Source organism: Genypterus blacodes, unplaced genomic scaffold (genome assembly GCF_046128005.1).
Source record: "Genypterus blacodes isolate CSIRO-AG114 ecotype Tasmania unplaced genomic scaffold, CSIRO-AGI_Gbla_v1 ptg000093l_1, whole genome shotgun sequence".
In the NCBI taxonomy this organism is placed as follows: Eukaryota; Metazoa; Chordata; class Actinopteri; order Ophidiiformes; family Ophidiidae; genus Genypterus; species Genypterus blacodes.
The window spans coordinates 2,102,839-2,116,487 of NW_027466897.1; the positions used below are offsets into that span (position 1 = coordinate 2,102,839).

At 41.2% G+C, this 13,649-nt stretch overlaps 1 protein-coding gene across 1 annotated transcript in view; it reads right to left on the reverse strand.

The window, feature by feature from the left end:
* The window catches only part of lrp1bb (low density lipoprotein receptor-related protein 1Bb), a 173,737-nt gene that overhangs the window by 136,496 nt on the left and 23,592 nt on the right, over positions 1-13,649 (reverse strand). Inside the window, exons 3-4 of the mRNA XM_076159072.1 lie at positions 2,604-2,723; positions 1,420-1,548 (exon numbers count right to left, since the gene is read on the reverse strand). Of these exons, the coding sequence (XP_076015187.1) occupies positions 1,420-1,548; positions 2,604-2,723 (249 nt within the window). The remainder of the gene's footprint in view (positions 1-1,419; positions 1,549-2,603; positions 2,724-13,649) is intronic.

Below are 13,649 nucleotides of genomic sequence, written 5' to 3' on the forward strand. Positions count from 1 at the left end.
TGTGCAGTGAATGAATCGTAGAGCTGCAAGCAAAAAGCATGAACAACAACTATGGAGGCAGAAAAGGGTCAACAACTCATCCATCTGTGCCGGTTTAAGAGCAGTGAAATGGAAATATTTTGGTCTTAAATTTTCAGATTTGTCAGATTTTTTCTCACAGGCTCTCCCTGGTTGCAATAATACTAATTTGGCCAAAGTTAGACGGTTCTACTGCAGTCTAGGACCACCGCTTTGGAGTGACGACCAAAGATTTCAGCCTGATTCTCTCACAATTGATCCCCTTCAGCTGCATCAGCCCAAACTTCCTTAGGAAATATAAAGACCATCATCATTAAGTATTCACGATGACCTTTACATGAAAATGACGAAGCATCGACATATTTACATTTCTCATATTCTCATTTCTCATAATACCGTACACAGCATGAAATGAATCGGGAGCAAGAAATGTGAGCCAACCGGTGTCAGAACAGCGTTAGCCTAAAAAATGCAAATAAAAATAATATATTTCACCTCAGTCATGACAGATAGGAAATCAAGTTTAAATCCCCCAAACAAAAATAAGTCCTAACTTAAATCTTACAGTCGCTTCACTAATATGTTTTTCTCGTGCGCTGCTGTTCTTCATCTTCTGGCCTCCGAGAGCTCTATTTGAAATTTATATTCATGAGCTTTTACAACTAATGGTAACCCCATAGTTATCCCCGTATCGCTATCGCTCTGCGCTAAATTAATATTAATGCGTGTGAGCATTGGGTTCAGTTAAGTTTATGGGTAATCATATTCAGTTTATTCCTGGTAGGACACCAGTCACATTGATTAAAAGCAGCAATAGTGGCGTTCTCCCCTGCTAGGTGTGTTGTGCCTCCAGCTATTTCCAACCCATATATGCCACAGTGTCAACACCCTAAAAAAGCCTGTTTCGATTTATGGTTCAGCACACGCACACACATACACACTCACACACAAAACATAAACCACACAAGGTTAAAATTTGTTTACTGGTGAACAGTTAGACCACCACAACACAATACCTCTATATGTTCTTTTATTTCTAAATAGGCTATTATCCTCATCGGGACACATTTGTTGCGAACATCAGGCATTAAAATAAATCAGGGAGGATGCTGGGTATTGTCTCTGCACAAAATACTCCAGACTGCTCCCACTTAAATTTTCATGCTCATTAATTTTATCATTATCCTGGCCTGACCACGTCTACCCATTCCCATGCGGGTGATCGATGTGGCAACTGCTAAACCACATTAATCTTCCTCCACCAAAGCCGGTGAGTACAGAGGAAAAGATAAACTGGAATTCCACTCGGCGACAAACAAACTGCTGTTTATTATTAGATAGGAGCCGTATACTGTACATACTCTGCACGGGATGTTTTTCTAATGCAAGTGTGCCGCTCACCTTGTTTGGCTTTGCAAGATCTCCTGTCAGGCTGCAGGATGTATCCTTCTGTGCAGCTGCATCTGTATGACCCGTACGCGTTCACGCAGGTTTGGCTGCATTCGCCATACACGGCACATTCATCATGATCTTATGGAAAAAGGAAGAAAGTCATTTGTAACAAATTAGGTGTGCTCAAACATGACCCAAATACATAAAGTATACTTAATGTGGCCTCACTCTGGCACCTCAGACATAATTACTTTTATAACCAATGAGCTTTTTTTTTTTTTTCAGAGCTGCAGTAACCTACTCTATAAACTGCTCTTTCTTATGTCCTTCCACAAACAGGATCAAATCATGGCATGCTCGGTGTGCGGTGGGAAGTTTGGGCGCCCCCCCAAAATCTTGTGTCATACTTCCTGGTTCTGTACAAAGTGATATGACACATATTTGCCAATTTCATTTTGAAACTTTTAGTGTCATATGTAAAGCCAGCTTACAGAGCCACCTGGTATCTGTGAGTAGATTGTGTTTGCTGCCTCTATGCCTCTATGCTTTGAAGAGAAGTTGGTAGTAATGTTAACTTAAGGGAGGTACACATGGCTTACACCCTTTAAATGATGTGTATTTCAAGCGATACTTGAATATTTTTCAGCAGATGTAGCTTTAATACCAGGGTGGTATTAAAGCTACATTGTCTGCATTGTGATGGTGACATTGCTGCCAGTTACTGTAGCTCAAAGCAGCCAGGCGTCATTGGATGGATTCCTTACGTGATGCCAGAGCAGATCTTTTCTGAATCATAATTATTCTCACTTCAAAGGGCTCCAGTTTGACTTGACAAGATTAAGATCATTAATACAAATTCCCATGACTTTTGCGATATTTCATCATTTTGTAAAACCTCTCCTTGAAAACACATTTTCAAATCCATTGACTTTTTGATTGATATTCATGACTGCAGAAACCCTGCTACACCTATGACACAGTGTGTGTGTGTGTATGAATGTGGGTGTGTGTCAGGGCCATGATGTACACAGGGCCATGCCTGCAGACAGATGGTTCTCATTTCCAGCACCTCCTGCTTATTCATCTGAAGGAAGTCTGGCTGAGGGCAAAATGAGAGATTGCTTTATGAAGGGTCGGGGGTGGGGGGTGGGACTACTTGGCAGGAAGCTCCCACCAGCGTTGCTGAATCCTACCTCTACAGCTTGTCCCGTCCTCGCCGACCTCAAAGCCGTCAGCGCAGAAGCAGAAGGTGCCATTCCTTGTCATGACACAGCCGTAGCGGCACCGGAGCTCGTGGCAAGCTGACAGGAGCTCTGCAGGGGCGGGGAAGGGGGAGGGGAGAGAGAGAGAGAGAGGGAGAAGGAGAAAGTGAGAATAGGGGTCAAGGGGAAGATGGAACAGGAAATGGTCCTTTTTAGTTCCTTCACACTGTGCCCCTTCTTATTGATAACTCCTCTCCTTCCCGTTAGCAAAAGGGAAAAAAACAAAAAAATTCAGCTGACAGTTGTGAGCTCAAAGCTGAGATTGACATTTGTAAGACAAGAGTTTCTGTCAAACACCGTATCAAATTCAGCTCGAGAGGAAGGGAAAAGTGATTCCAGTATCTGGGGAGGGTTTCAATCTGCTTGCATACGCTGCTGTTCCAGCCAGAGAAATTAAAGAAACTAATGGAACGGGAAACAAACCAAAGAGCAGCGCTAGTTACTGGATTTCAGCGCATCGGGAGTAAAAAGTCATTGTATTACTGTAAAGATGAAATGATATCAAAATGTGGGTTTCACATATAATTGGTTTGGCTTTGTAAGACAAGATCTCATTTGGTAATGTGCACTGACAACATTTAATCATTATGGTGCAGCACTGAATAAACACAGCCAAAACCATAAAAAGGAAATGCCTACAAACAATTTATTTTGTTTTACAACTGCATCCGTCCAATTAAAGACACACAAATGATGTTTATGTCTGTTGTATGCGAGGAGGTATACTCTGAGCCAGGAGGGGTTGAAAAGGAAGAGGAGATTTTTGATGTATACAGACGCCTCATGGCTTCTATATTCCAGCATGGCTTGACTTCTGCGTCAAGAGGTTGCAAGCTGCAGTGCTGAGGTCACAGGGGCCTACTTCAAGCGCAGAATGTAAGGCTTTGTAAGATTTATGATATTTAAGATTTCAGTCAGATTTCGCCAATTGCACCCTTTTTTCAGCCCGAAGCTTTCCACAGATGTGTCTGTTAGGTCAAAGCTAGTGAGGAGGGATCAATATAAAACACTGATCCAGCAATTAAACACCACGTTTCCGGACATTTCTGCACACACAGAACTCAGAATGTGGCCTTTCTCTCCAAGTTCTCAGCAGTTACACTGTGTACAGTGGTACAAAAGGTCTTCAGCTTGTCTTCCATCTTTCACACTTACAGCCAGTATTACACAGCAAGCATTTTCAAGCTGGAGCTGCATTCGGACCCCTGTGTCAAAGACCAGGTAAGGTCGAAGGGCTCCTACATTCACTATCTGCACCTTGTTGACAGCATTACAAGCCAAAATCTATCTAAAAGCTGTGGTTTTCAGGCCATCTCGGTCAATTCAACGCACTACCACTCTCTGACAGCTATTTGACAGGGTGCATGAGCCTCCCTTAGCAAGAACTCCCTTCACATATAACATATAAATCTTGGTTTAACAATGTAAGACTTCTCATGAATAGGATCAGAAGTAATATCAGCCTTAAATACCGTAAGTGCTCGCTTGGCGCGCTGATTGATTGGTAACAACTCTGACAAAACGCCAAAATAATCATTTCTTTTGTATTTTCCAAGTGCTTGACAATTCCGCTTTCTTATGATGTTTCTCTGTAATTATCTTTGTACAGAAGTGAACAAAGTGCAGCAAATTGTGGCATGATAAAAGTTTAGCAGAATAAATTACACTATTGAATGAATAGGCTTCAAACTGTTTTAATTGCTCAAAGATTGATATGCCACTGCCGAACATTAATTACTGTCAAAGCATGGTCTGGAGGATAAAGGCTTCATCCACTGTCCTTCTTCTCTTCTGTGATAACCGTGTCAACGCTTTGTGAAATGCCGCAGCAGTCATTCATGACAGCGTGTATTTACATTTAACATTAAAGTCAGGACTGAACAACAATCAAAGCCACTCCACCAGCAGCCCATCATTCTATTCAACTCACTGACACATCTGGATAAATCACAGCACATACTTATAATCAGATTATTGAGTGAATGTAAGAAACTACAAAAGAAAATCGCAAATCAGTCAGTCTTACACCCACTTATGTGTGCCCAAAACTCCTGATAAATGAAATAATCCAAGCTGTAAAAACATAAATGGGTTAAATTCACCACCAGTTCGGGCTGATATCTTGCCAAGGGGTGTGAGTGTTTTCATAGAAACCTCAGTGGAGTTTTGCCTGACAGGGACAGAGGAGAAAAATGACTGACATTTCATTTCGGAGCCAACACATTTTTTTTCCATGGCGCTAAAGAACAAGCAAACACTGAAGTATTGAAATGGTAATATGCCCACTCTGAGCCTCAGTGACCAGAGAGAGCAGCCAAGGTATTTAATGCTCTCTCCCTCTCTCCTTTATATGGATGCATATTGGTTTCCACAGAATGATCCCTACAGTACACATAAAAAAAAACAAAGAGCAATTTTAAAGACATCATAGTGTAATTAAACTTATGAAAAGAAATTATGCATTAAAAAGCAAAAACAAGCTGTCTAGATTAAGCAAACAACCACAACAGCAAAGATACCCAACAATGAGAGCTTTCATATGCCATCCAGAACCAGGTAATGTGTACTCATCAAGTAAGTCATCAATCTAAGGCAGTCTGTCAGGTTTATGAGCTGAGAATGGCAACACCTGATTGGAAGACAGAAGGAAAGCCGTATGCCCAGCTTCAGGTCAGCAAGAGGGCTGCTGGGGGTCCATATGTACAGTTTGTGTAACTGCATAAAACAGCAACGCTACAAGGGAGATTCATTTCACTGTGTTGGATACACATTTAAACAGCTTTCCACTAGTTATTAAATATTTCTAATCAATTTTGGACCTTTTATAATTTAACTGGGAGCACTAACACTAACACACATTGTTGGAGCTATCAACGTTAGAAATGATTGTGGCTGCAAAAAGTAGCTGTAACTTTAAGAGGAAAGACTTAATTGACATTGGAATTTGAGATGGATCCGTAAACTTTTTTTTCAAACATTTGTTGTGTCAGAAAATTTGGATCATTGAGTCGAGTGTAAATTTCCAATGCAAAATTTAAGATTTTTTTAATGAGGAAGGTTATTTATTTACTGTGCAGGTTTGGCATTCTAATTGAGGACAGACACATTGCTGTGAACAGGATGTACAAAAAGTAAAGTTGGAAGCAGTTGAAAACACAGCACAATGAGGAAGTCAGAAGCGTGTTGGTGCCAGCTGGTGTGCTGCACATGTTGGGTCAGATATCACATAAACTGAATCAGTTCTGGTGTGGCATGAACACCAGCATTGGAACCAACACAGGCACCACGATTTCTTATTTATAATCAAGCCCGGCTTTGGAAACAATCCAGTTCCTGTTTTCTCTCCTTCTTTTCTTCCATTCTTTCTTTTTTGTTTGGTGTCCTCTAACTTTGTTTCTATCGCTTCTATCTCTGTCATCATCCTTTTCAGCTTTCATGTTGGCTGAATTCCAAGCTGGTCCTCACCTCATGCACATCTGATAAAACCATCCGGTCTTTTGTCGATTAACTGAATAAAAGGGTTTGTGGCTTTTCTCTCTTTATAAAAAAAGTGTCATTGTTATCACTGAATGATCATCGCAGAGGGAGGCAGTAGTTTTTTTAATGAGGTGTGACATGACCATAATGTACCTGAATGTTCACGTCCAATTAAGCTCCAATATGTGAGAGAGACATAGTAAAGCCAAATCAAACTGGACTCCAAAATCTCAATGTGGCTGATATCACATCCTTGTGTCTCAAACGGTTGCTTGCCATGTAACAGATGGCAAAAAGGCACCTGCTCATTTTGTTTGTATGCTTTCACCCTATAAATAATTGAATATCGATATAATCATTATTACTGAAACCTGAAAAATAGACTACATCGCATCAGCTGCAGAATAGATGAAGATGTCAGGTTGTTTCACATATTCCAGAGTTTCAAATTGGTCACTTCCTTAGGATTAACCACACAAAGAGAAGTACTGGTCTCTTTTTCAGAGACGTGTCATCCTTTACGACCTAAGATTGTGTGGACGAGGATTCATTTCCCAGCAGACAATAACCCTGCACATTCACACTAAAGCTATTCCAGGCCTATTTGAAGTCCGAGGAGGAACAAGGAGTCCTGGCACAGTGGCAACATCACACCGTGCTCTTTGGGAGGCTGAAAAGAGTGCTGGAACAAGGAGCAGGCGAAGAGAAGAGACGCAGGAACTGAACCCACTGACATCCTTGATATACTCTGCTGTTTAAAATTAAACCAGTGCTACCACGGGTGGTCCTTGAAGTGACCCCTGTGGCTCGCCAACTGACTGGAGACTTGAGTTAGAAGCATGTCGGTGCAGTGATCCTTAGAAGTTTTTTTTATATGAGGTAATTCTGTAGCCAGTGATGGGTCAGACTGTATATAGGTTTCCTGTATACCATCCTAGTGAAAATCTTAAATAAGATACAAGGGTATACAGTGCACAGTTGAATGTATACGGACATATGCTGCTGTTATAGTGTGCAACTCCCATGAGGTTTCGTCAGCGTGATTTTGTCAACGACGCCACTTCTCAGAAAGAAACCTGCAGTGCCTAGTCTAATTTAGGGAGATGTGTGTTTTAATTACTATAAGGAGGTGGGTCACAGCCCAATTAGAAAACCTAATTTTCCTCATCACAGAAAATACAAGCTCTTAAGTTTAAATCTCATGTATAAAACACAGTGAAAAGAAACACACAAGACATAATTAAGGTATTACTCTAAATGGATGGTGCAGTGTTTTGGTCAGTACTGTGAATACTTGGTCAATTAATTATTAATGTATCCTTGAATGCCACATAACATAAACAAATTATATCTACCTTGCTTTGCATGGCTTTGAATTAATCTCTTTTTGTTTTTAAACTAGCAATTACTGCGTGTTGGGAAGTAAACATGCAGCGAGAGGGACGGAGGCAGATGAGACCACACAGAGCGTCTCAGTCACAAGCTCCTTCTTCTGACTGAGAATAGAGGACCATATTTGTTTATTTGCAGTCTTGGCCTCATTGTCCTACTTACAACCGCTGTGATTAATTGTTGAAAGGTTGTGCTTTAATTTGCTACATTTTTAAGGGAGTGCCTTGAACCGTTGAGACACTATATGTGATATTCAGCTATGCAGATAAACCTGACTTGACTTGACTGCAGAAGTAAGCAAAGAGAGCCGTCCTTCAATACATACCGGAAGAGCAAAACCTAATATTAAAACCAATACTTTCCACCAGTAGTCCTGCCAACACATCAGATATCCAGTTATCCATTTGACTCTGAGGTCACCAGCTCCACCTGCATACCAATTGAGTGCACCTTGTTTACATGACTTTAAATCCTCACCACGTACCGAAGCATCATCTTGGTTTTTCATTGATAAAACAAGAAGCGTTGCAGTGGCGGAAGGATCAATTTGAGTGTATCACATCACCATTAGCAACGCAAAAAAAAGCCTTGGATACAATTAATAATCCACTGTTTTGGGTTGATGTCAGCAAATCTAAAATTGAAATTACTACAAATTATGACTTAAAAAGCACTATAGTGAGTGGCAGAATGCACTCTGTATAATAAGATATGCAGGTTATCTATAGGGTAAAAACCTCAGTCACAGTGGCCAACCTCAAAAGAAATTGAATATTTATGAGAGAAAATACCTATATTATTTCTACAAATGCTACCTTGGAGTGCATTGAATGTGTTGTCGCTCCAGTGCCGTGCCAGAGCGTCTGTAAATATAAAAACTGCCAACTGGCACAAAACATTGTAACAACTGCCAAGCTATGTGGGAATCTTACATGGGTTCCTGGATCTCAGTTGGCATCACCAATTTGCTTCAGAGGATGAACACAAGTGGCAAATACCCAGCAGAAAAGAATATGCTGATGTCAGGAGCTCAAAGTGTTAAATAATCCGATATCTCCACTGTCAAGGAGGTTATGTTGGCTGTTTGCTTGTTAGCTAACAGATTTATATAAACACATTTGCAGTTTTATATCAGCATTTAAGGCCTCAACGTGACTCATGCAGGTTTGTATGGGAGGTATTGGGGGTGGTTAATGGATCTGCGTGGTGATTGGCTGGCACAGTTTCATAGTCACAGCTGCATCTAATTGTCAAATAAGCGATAACCTATTTATGTTTTCTCGCAGCGAGGCTGGTGTCTCTTCCCACGGATGAACAGAGAAAGCGAGAGGACTGATTGCAAGTGGCCTGTTCATCATCGGCTATGTTTACATGCACACATAGTTTCATTGTTGAAAATGTATCCAATTGATCCGATCCGCATTATTTTTTAACAAATAATATAATAAATATGTAAAATCCAAATCAATTCATTTAAACTATTTTTTAATCTTCATCATCACAATCATTTGACTAATCTAGGTCCAAGATAGTGTGTGTGTCAAATATAGGATTGAAGCTTGAAATATGAAAGACTTTAAAAATAAATGTATTGTTATTTATTAATTTATTCTTATTTCATTACTTCACCCTCATCCGCTGCACCTTTTGTTACTGTGATCATTACTTAATCATTTTAAAGCAGATGCCGTGAATAATTAGCTCCTCTGGGCTTCTTCGTCCCTGCCTGCACACCAAATTGTTTTTTTAATCTTAATGCTCATCCCTGTGTTTTTTTTACTTCAGCTAATAAATGAAACAAAAACCTGGTGGAACTTCATCCTCCCGCTCAGAGGCGACACAGCTTCCATGCTGTATCCGCATTACTGGCTCACGGCCCTACTCTGACCTTTCCACACTCGGAAATTTTCCCGATAAAATACGTTTTTGATTTATTCACACAACAACAATGAAAACGGTGTGTTAATTATGTTGACTGGTGCATTATTATGCAGTAGAAGGGACTTTCTTAAATTTATGAGCCCTTGGCAGGTGGGTCAGAAAAACGACTGTGCTCCCAGGCAGAACTCGCTCCCTCTCCTCATGTTTGTGTGTGGACGCCATGTGACCTGTGCATTATTATTCATGGCGTGGTGCACTAACTAGCTCACTTCCCTGTTGTGAAACTGTATGCAAAACGGCTACACGCCAAGACTCAAGATATTCAGAGCTAATACTTCTATCTGTTCAAAGGCACCAGATGATCGGCTTTCCATCTTGGCAGACACGGAGCGCTGGAGGGATCCTCGCTCTGACACCGAACCTGCTGTGAGGCTTTCCATATACATGTACAGCTATGCAGAGTTGCGTTTCTAAACATTTATTAGACGCTTCATGAATATCTGCATTGTTTCTACCAAAGACTGCAGCAACCTTTATTATACCGGCTAGTATTATGGAGTTTGCACGTCTTCCTCTAGGTATTCTGGATTCCCCTGCCATCAATTCATGTGTTAAGTTAATGCTGCTGCCATTACCCTTGATCAAGGCAACAGGCGGCTTGATTTGGACTCCGTCCCCAGGCACCACACTGCTCCTAAAAGCTGGGATGGGTGAAAGGGAGAGAACAAATTTACCCCGCAGGGATCAATCGTCTGAGTTTTAATTGAACTTAAACCACCGCATCAAGGATAAATAAGAGGCACTCGACAGTGCTGCAGCTGTGAGCATGAGGCCGCATTAACAGGGACTGAATACACACATAACACAATCCATCGGCTTATTATCTGGATCTGGGTAACAGTGGCTATACAGGCTAATCAAAGCGGTCCAGATGACCTTCTCCACACATCATCTAGCTCTTCCTCTTCCTCAGTCTCATCCACAGACAATGGTGATGGTATCAGAGCCAACGCTGGGCCGGTGCCTTCATAACACCTGACTCACATTTCCCTGGATTTCAGAGCAAGAAAGTTTGTTCTTTGTTTGAAACTGTCCGTCATTATTTCTTGCTAAAATACGAACACTTTTCTAAAACCCAAGCCGGGGTCTTTGAAAGCACCATCTCTATGGAAAAGCACAAAGGTGTTTCCAGGCCATGTGGGGATATATAATCCCTGCAGCGCACTCTGGGCCTGCCCCGAGGTCTCCTCCTTCCCCAGGGAGGTGCAGAGGAGGCATCCTGATTAGATGTTCTATTGTGAGCTCCATACTGATATCACAAAGCCTCACCCACTCTCTTCGGATCAGTCCAGACACCCTACAGATGTACTGCTTTTGGGCTGATTCCAACCACAGTCTCAGCTCTTTCATCTACCCATCCTTCCTTACATCATCCCGTGCACGCCGCAGGCATGAACAGAAACAGCAGGTAAGGAAAGTTTATGATTTGAGAAATGGCTCACTTTACAGTAATTCGCTCTATTATCTTGTATAGTATAAAAATGTAATAGTTTCACTTTAAGGACATGACTCCTTAAGTGTATTCGAGAGAGCTACTTAACAAACAGCTATCATACAGTAAACACAGTAAAGTGTGTGCCCAATAATGTAAAACCCTTTGAGAATGCAGAAGAGCTCAGATTTGTAAAATGACAGAAAAACTGAATATGCTGTCAAATGTTATTCATTGTGAAACACGCGGGCACATGCACTCCCCACAGCCAACCCAGCCTAATTTGCAATCCATTGCAGCCTAATTTGCTGTAATCAGATGTATCATCGAGATGATGCCAGCAATCACGCCAAATTAATTCCATCTGTTATCACATTATATCTTGTCAAAAGAATAATAATGTTCCACTGAATTCTTAAGCAGGTTTTTCAAGAAATCTTTGAATAAAGTCTCTTCCCCCTAATGTAGTAGCTGACTATCAAAACGCAAATGTGTCATCGTGGGGGGAAGAAATAAGTTAACTCTCGTAAAAAGTAGAGTAAAACCGATTTAATTGCGTTTAATCTGCACCTGGAGTTCATTGAAACTCTACATTTGTGAATACAGAAAGCTTCATTGGTCTGTTTTGGAGTTATTGTGGTCTTAGTGCTCATTCACAACCTGCAGTCATTTTATTGTCATGTGATATTGATACTGCACGTCTTACTTCCAGGTAATGTAAGTCTTTAAGTAAACGTCTATAACACAACACCAGAGGGCTCCAACAATGACACGGTGCTGCTTTAACGACAAATTCGGTCCGACATGAGGTCACTCATCCATCCACACAGGAGCAGACGTTTCCTCAGCACATGCAGCCGCACAGATGGCAGTGTATGAATGGTGAGTGTGGCACTGTACCTCTGCCAATGCAAACAAGAAGCCTCACCATGGGCCAGAGCAGACTAACCCCAGTTTAACAGTCACTTTCCCCCATCTGGCCTAATTATGGTTTCCCTTCAGGGACGGCTGTGGCCTTTGTCTCTGAATAGTCAGCCTTTCCTCAAACTGTGTGTGCAGTCAAGGCCACTAATTAATGTGGGACCAAATTAAGATGCTCACCCAACATGGAAGGTGGATCTATGGCTGGTTCAAGGACCTTTAATGAATGGGTCTTCCATCCACAAATTATGAGCTTCACCCATTCTGAAGGTTTGTGATGATGGTTGGAATTGTCTGGGTGGTAAGAATGAGGGAAGCGATTCCACACAGATGAAATTGGGCCGTTAACTCTCTGGGGTTCAAACATTTCAACAATCTCCAGAAGGATTAGTATTTCTGCCGCACGTGAGCTGTGACCGCAAAGACACAATTTATTGGAGTGGTTTTAGTAAGCGATCCGAGAAGCTGAAGTGTGTCAGCTTTGATGTGACATGGAACCGTCCTGGTGGTCTAGCAGGTGTAATTTCACAGAGAAATTGAGAGATGCATGCACGTATACGTCACATACATTTCAAATATGTAATCCTGCAGAGCTCATGCGTGACAGCAAAAGTAGTTAATCTCTCAAAGCACAATTTGCTGAGGGATCAGAGAAGTGGTGAGGTGCCAGCTTCCTGTCGTGACCATAAACACTGGAGGAAACGTCACACGTGTGGGTGTCAATACATTCATGCAAACAATCAAAACTTTAATTCCACGCACGCTCCTGAGGAATTTGCTTTATCGTGCTTTGATTGCTTCCTCATATTTAAAAGGAGGATGACATGAATGACAATATCTCACCAGGCTGTGGAACAACAAAGTGGGAGGCATGTTATATTGATTTCTAGAGCCTGTTGCTGTCGATTTTCGCATAGGAGCTTGACAGGTGACGTGTTTCAGCGAGGATCAAGGTTTAATTAGTTATTCCTTTTTAACATCCACCGAACAAACAGTGGGAGCTCTATAAACAAACCAAGAAAGGAAAGTTGCTCACAAAGTCATCTTATCACAACTCAACAACAATGTCAACACTTTCAGAAAGTTAATTAACTCTCAGCCATTATGCTAACTTCCTTCTTTGCTTTCAAAGTAAAGCACCTTGCAAGCTTTTAAGGTGGAGTTTAATCTAACAAACACCACCTTAAGGTAACATTCAGATACACCAAGATGTCACTGTCTTTACCCTTTCCCTTTGAAATTGGTTAACCTCTATGGACAATCCTTTCAAAATAAGAATTAGTGAGAGAAAGCATTCAAATAAAAATGTGTCTTTGTGCATGTAAGTGGAGATAACAGCTCACGCATTCACTTTAAGAAAGGAGAGAGTTTTTGTGATCTTTTCATTACATCAATATGTATATATATCAGCCTGGTATCATTGATTTCCAGAGTCTGCTTCCTGTATATTAAACCTAAACTGCAGTCTGACCAGGGCCACCACTGAAAAGTTCAACTTGTCACGTAGCAATAAAGAATCTGTCAAGGAAATTCTATCAATTACGCAAATTTTGACACATTAAATATAGGATGCCTGAAATGACCTTTAAATAATTACATGTATCACTCGTCTCCCTGTGATAACCTCATCAACCTCCTCTCATTTCCTCGTGCAATGACGTTCAACAACGACACTAAAAGTCCCAGAGCTGCACACTGGAACCACTGGAGAAAAGGGAGCAATCCAGTTTGCCTACTAACTGTAAATGTGAGGTCCATTACAGGGGTTAAAATTTAATAAATATGCTAATATGTAATCGGCAACGGGGCGCATT